The sequence below is a fragment of the Poecilia latipinna genome, unplaced genomic scaffold (assembly GCF_001443285.1).
Source record: "Poecilia latipinna isolate Pla-1442-1.1 unplaced genomic scaffold, P_latipinna-1.0 Scaffold4820, whole genome shotgun sequence".
In the NCBI taxonomy this organism is placed as follows: domain Eukaryota; kingdom Metazoa; phylum Chordata; class Actinopteri; order Cyprinodontiformes; family Poeciliidae; genus Poecilia; species Poecilia latipinna.
This window is the reverse complement of record NW_015117436.1, coordinates 11,753-17,898: the sequence shown is the minus strand read 5'-3', so window position 1 is coordinate 17,898 and position 6,146 is coordinate 11,753. Positions and strand designations below refer to the sequence as shown.

Genomic DNA, 6,146 nt, shown 5'->3' with positions numbered 1-6,146 from the left:
CGATAAAAAGGCCAAGACAACCAATATTGGGTATATTCAGGATTTAGCGGGAACACCAACATGCAGAAGCCTTATCTGCTGGATAGCCTTATCCGCCCCCTCCCATCCCCCTCAGAGTGGCCACCTTTCTATTATTCCTATCTCGACTTTATACAGTAGGGACTCCTGTGCATCCCACATCTGTGTCCTCTGTCCCACGCGCTTTTCTCAACCATTACAACTATTTAATCTCTTAACATGTTTTTCTGAGCCGCCTTTAAATGCAACACGATGCTTGCGCCGGACTTTTGGGGGGCAGTGACGGGAACTTGATTCTATGCAGATTTGCAAGCGGTGTGTGTTAGAATCATGGCAGCAAACCAGCAAAAGGTAAAGAACTCTGCACAGTTTTTTTTTTTCAGTCAAATAACGAGTAAGTTGAGTAATGCTGTTTGATGCAGACAACGTTAGCTAAATCATGACAAGTACAAGCCAATAGATTATTAAGCTTGTTATCAAGAATAAGCTACTACCCATAGTTTTGTTGTTATCTATTCAGGGGCGGTGTCATGATATGAGGGAAGACAGAAGAAGTAATTCCGTTGGAAAGGCAGAACTCCTTTATTAGCAAGAGCACGAGGTAACACATGAACAGCTTCTTCGTTGAACTTGTTTTCCCGTATATCTCTCTAGTGCTCCCCCCAGTGGTCAGGAAACCAAACTACCGTTACACTAGATATACAATAGAAACTAATCTCACAACAGGCGGTATTGGTTACTCTACTTGAGTAACTTTTTGGTGTGGAAAGAAATTGTAGGAGTAGCAAATTTTCAAGTTTTGGAGCTCAGAAATGTTCTTGATATTTTTGTTCTAGATCATTTCTGAGCTTTTTAATGGAAATGTACTCCCTGTTTTTTTCCACCTACAGTGACCCTAATATGCTGTTGTACTTACTTGAGTAGATAGATTTTAGCATTTAAAGAAATATACTTCACAGATTGAAAAGACATATGCTTACGCTTACTCTAACATAAGAATTTTCTACATGTCATGTTAGCAATTATTTTGTATTAATACAATTAATACAATTTATTTGAAAGGCTACATACTTGTTTATGTATTAATATTAAATTAAAAGCTTGTTTATTGTGCTCCTTCCGCCCCTCCAAAATAAGCCACTGCCCCCCAGCTAAATTGCTCTGGAGTGAGATGTGCAAGTTGCTCAGTCATTCAGTATATTTAGAAACAACTATTTTTTCTTGTAAAAACAACAAAAAAAGAATTTAATTATCTGAACTGAAAATTTGTCATATAGCGAAAGTAAAAAACAACACTCTGGAAAAGAAGCTGAGAGTGTGTACCTGGCAGAAGGCAGGAGGTTGAGGACACTGTTGAGAATGAACTGCAGGTCTGCATGGCCCTGATCCACTAAAAGCACCACGGCATCACAGCATGTTGAACGCACCAGAGCGCAGTCACTGCTGCACTGCTCCCAGAGAGCCTCCAATGCTGGGCCCTGAGATGTAACACAATCAGGTCATGTCAGGTCAAACAAAAGAGCCATGAAAACATGTAAATAAACATTTTTTCATAATTTGTTCTACTACAATCATGAAAGGTATATCTTGGAAAAGAGAAACTGATATAAGATGTGTGTGTAGGATTCACAGTACTCAACTGTATCAAGACATGTCAAGTGATATAATTGACTTTTCAAGTGGTGTAACTATCTGTTTATATTCTTTAATATTAAGAAATCAACTGATCTTCTGGATTACAATTTCAATCAATGGGTGAGTTAGAAAGTTTAAACCAAATTTATTAGAAATCAGGTCATGTTGTCAGTCTCACTTTCAAGTTTAAAGGATTCACCATGTCAAGGTGAGTGAAGCATATTCATAACATGTCAGATCTATAGCACATGTATAGTAAAACTTAAGTGCATTATACAAGATTTGTGAATTTTTACATGTGCAGCACATCTATGACAGTCTAGCTTATCTGGTCATCCTACAAAAATGTGTTGATTTTATGCAAAACTGCTAAATTTTTGCATGTTGGAAAATTATATGAGAGCATAATTTTCCAACTGCATGATGGCTTCCATGTCACTGCACAAAAAGCAGATATACATTAGCATGATGTGGATATAAGATTTATTTTAGTTTTTTTATTCTGCTCCAGACAAAAGAGGTTTATGATTCATACTAAGGTGTACTGATAAATCTGCAGTAATTTTCTTCATTTTGGGTGATGAGCCAATACTTGCATTAGAAACTGATCTTATCCACCAATTATATCTACCTCCGCAAAGCTCTGAAAATCAGTCATTGTCCCCTTTTCTTCAGCCACGAGAAAGAGCTGACTGATAGACCCCCCCAACATATCATGTCTGCATGTGTGTGGTTAACAACAATCACCCCACTATTGCCAATTTAGTGATTTTGTTGCTACATTTAGCCACTTTTTAGATGAAAAATTGGAATCGGCCAAAATCAGAATCGACAGCTCAGGCCTTTTAAATATCACCCAGATAGCAAAATATGGGTGAATCAATGTTGAAATTTAGTTAGGCAGAAACATTGAATCCACATTGAAGCCTGACATTGAAATGATATTGAAAGTGGTCAGTGATTTATATGTTGAATCAACGTTAGGGTTTCAGCCATAACATATCAATGTTGATTCAGCCATCATCTGAATGTGGATCTACATGCACATTTGTGCTGATTTTATATTGAATCAAAGGTAAGGAAACAATATTGATTAATGTACACTATTTGGTCTTATATATCTACACCATAAAATGCCATTAAAAGTTTGTCCCCTAGTGTTAAATACAATTTTGTTGGCAGACATTGGTATTATGTCGTTCACAAATATCTTACATTACCATATTTCCAAAAATGTATGGACACAAACTTAAAAATAACAATGTGGAATTAATATTACATTTTATTTAGGAAAACAGGCATAGATCTGTAAATATATTTGACTGCTTTTTGGCTTTCAGAACAACAATCCATTGTCCATGGAAGAACAGCGTCCATGAGGGTAAGCCTTGTACTGTATGAACCAGGGAAACAGTATGTGTTGGGGTAACCCAAGCTTGACTCTGATTGGTGTCACTTTGGTTCCTTGATATCTTTCTCCTGCTTTTGGGTCATAGCGAAGTCACGTGTTGACAGTTTTGCTGTAGTGTCAGTCAGCTTTGGGTCAAACTGCTGAGCGTCAGCTGAAAAACACAAAAATAAGAGTGAGGAAGGCACCGGTTAAGAAGACGACAAAAACATTTGAAAAGTTTTAAAACACATTGAGGTTTTAAATAATGTACCAGTTATAGGTCTGAGAACAAACGCAGAAAACATACTTGTACACTCATAGTTAAAGGACATGTCAATGAATATTTACGGATTTTTATTTTAATGTTAGTTGACATATGTAATTACATTTACCTATCAAGCTGCTGCATAGGCACAAAACAATGCAGATATTTTTCTATAGACATATAGAAAATTTAGGATAAAAGTAATATCACCAAACTTACTGCAAAAATTCTCAGAGAAGAATTCAATTCAGAAGCAGCCTGCACCAAGCCAGCAGCAAAGGGGCTGTGTGGTTGGGATATACCACTAGTGTAAAAAGGGGAAGGTGGACCGCTTCACTGCTTGTAGTGACTTGTAGATGTTTTTATGTCAACACATAATGCTCAAACAGTCAGTAATGATATTTACAGACAAGTAAGAAAATGTACAGAAAGGAATTACAACTCACTACTCTCAACCTGTAGTGCTTAATTTAAAACATGATAAAACCCTGCCGCCCGATAATAAAATGCTCTCACCCGGAGCTCAATGAGGAGGAGGAGAAGAAGAAGAAAAGGGGCGCGACAAACAGCATACATTGATTCAACATTGATTACCAGTGTTTCCCAACCCTGGTCCTCAAGGCACACTGACCTGCATGTTTCAGATGTTCCCCTGCTTCAGCACCCCCATTCAGATGATTGCAATTCAGTAAAACCCTGTTAATCAGCTATCAATTGAAATCCTGTGTGCTAAATTAGGAAATGCCTAAAACTTGCATCTACATGAATTATCATATAGTTATATGCTTTGAGGACCAGGGTTGAAAAACACTGGATTAGATGTTGGTATTTAAATTCTTAGAAGTCAACCATAAAACAACATTGATTCAATGACAACTTTTCAACATTAGTTAATTGCCTAGAATTGGATGATTGATTGATGGTTGATCCACCATTAATCGTCGACCTCAACCAAAATTCAACCTCTTGGTTGACTTTTGGTTGAATTAATCAATTCAACTTATTAATTAATTCAATTAACTAATTGAATTAATTAATGTTAATTCAATTCAACGCTGAATTAACATCTCTTGTTATCTGGGCCTTGATCGATCAGAAAACTGCAATCATTGCATTTCTAATTTCTTGAAGGTATATCGGCAATAAAAAACTTACAAATCAGGGTATGAATCAAGAAAATTTATTTACATTTAATCAAAAAACACTTCTTATTTCCCAGATCTATCTTAGATTATTGAAGCTTTAAGGCTAATCAAAATAATTTATGAACTCACCTGGGTGGAGGACTGGGTGATTTGCCCATTTGAGCCTTTTTCCTTCAGCACAGCAGCAACAAGAGTTCTCACCGTCTGACGAAATAGGCAGGTTTTGGTGAGACTATACAAACTGCAGCCAAGTAGCCACAAACAGCTTGCAGCTTTACTTTGTCAATTACAACATCTATCAGACACAATGACAAACAACATCTACATGAATTATCATATAAACAATATTTCTGCTCCCTCACTGACCAATCAGTTTATTAGGTATCTATCGGTAGTTTATCAGCTGTTGTTTGGCAGCCCCAATGACTGACTCCCATATATTGGTTTTTAATTATGTTTTTGCCCTTTATCCCAAGTGAAAGAGTATATTACATATTTACATAGGGGTGTAGTGATACAATAATTTCACGATGCGATACGATATACAATATTCTGGTCACGATACGATATGTATCACAATATTTGTTTAGCGATACAATTTGCTACGATTCAGTGCATTTTTACAATTTTCTGAAAGATTTTAGAAGGACAGAGTGATTTTAGAGACATTTTGTTTTACTTAGACTTAAATTTAGTTAACTGAAAACTGATAAAAAGCACCAACTACACAATACCTGACTCTGATTGGACAGTCTGCAGCTGGACAAAATTAATCAATGACGCAGTGAGAGAATTAGTTTCTGTCATTTAATTCATGTGGATTTGACATAAAACTCAAAGTTTCAACAGTGATCCAGGAGCAGAGTGGGGAGATTATCAGCCTCTGTAGACGCTCAATATGCAAATGATTGCACTTATGTTTTTTCTTCTGGACACTGTGGCTGCATTTTGGAGTAAAAATGCAGCCACAAATGCAGTCTTTTGGAAAAAAGGCTTTTCTACCTTGTCTCCCGGAGTTAGCCATGGCTATAAGCTGCTTTCGTCTAACTGCTAAAGTCGTGGCTCCGCCTCACCCCGTAGTGATCGACTCCCTGCAGCTACGCAGCGCCGCTATTCCCCTGCTTGGATCTCTGAGTAGCTGCCTCTCAGACTGCCAGCATCTCATAGTACTCTCAGTCTCTGATACTTTTTGTCTGTTGCTAATAAGAATGATCGATCAGCCATTGTTATCATGGAAATCCTCACTGCGCCGCGGATTCCGGCTGGGGTTTTTTTCCTCTTCGTCTTCCTGCTCAAAACACAGCGCCGCTGCATGCTGCGCGCCCGCTTCGGATAATATCAACCCATGTTCATTCTTCAGGTAATCCTTTATATACAGAACAGAAGCCGCTAAGCTAAAAACTAATTACGAAGTGAATGCTACCAGTCTAAATTTGCATTAATTTCGCGATTTCACTGCTTTTGCAGCTGCTCCGTTAGCGCCGCTTCTCCGTTCCGCTTCTCTTTCACGGTTACTTGCGCAACTTTACTTCGTTCCTCAGCAACAAAATACAGCCCATTGTTATTTATTGAAGATTTTACATTTCCAAAAACACAGGAATGTAATGTTTCGTTTCGTTTTGTACGTTTGGAAGCTCATTCCCTCTCGCATAATCGGAAAAGCCGGGGAATGGCGGCGCTTTTGACATTTCTC

At 37.7% G+C, this 6,146-nt stretch overlaps 1 protein-coding gene across 1 annotated transcript in view; it reads right to left on the bottom strand.

Moving 5' to 3' along the window:
* Nucleotides 1–1,277: 1,277 nt before the first annotated feature.
* LOC106943042 (focadhesin-like) overlaps nt 1,278–6,146 on the bottom strand; it is a gene marked incomplete at its 3' end in the record, with an annotated part of 14,044 nt that continues 9,175 nt past the window's right edge. Inside the window, exons 2-3 of the mRNA XM_015026383.1 lie at nt 4,583–4,657; nt 1,278–1,496 (exon numbers count right to left, since the gene is read on the bottom strand). Of these exons, the coding sequence (XP_014881869.1) occupies nt 1,278–1,496; nt 4,583–4,657 (294 nt within the window). The remainder of the gene's footprint in view (nt 1,497–4,582; nt 4,658–6,146) is intronic.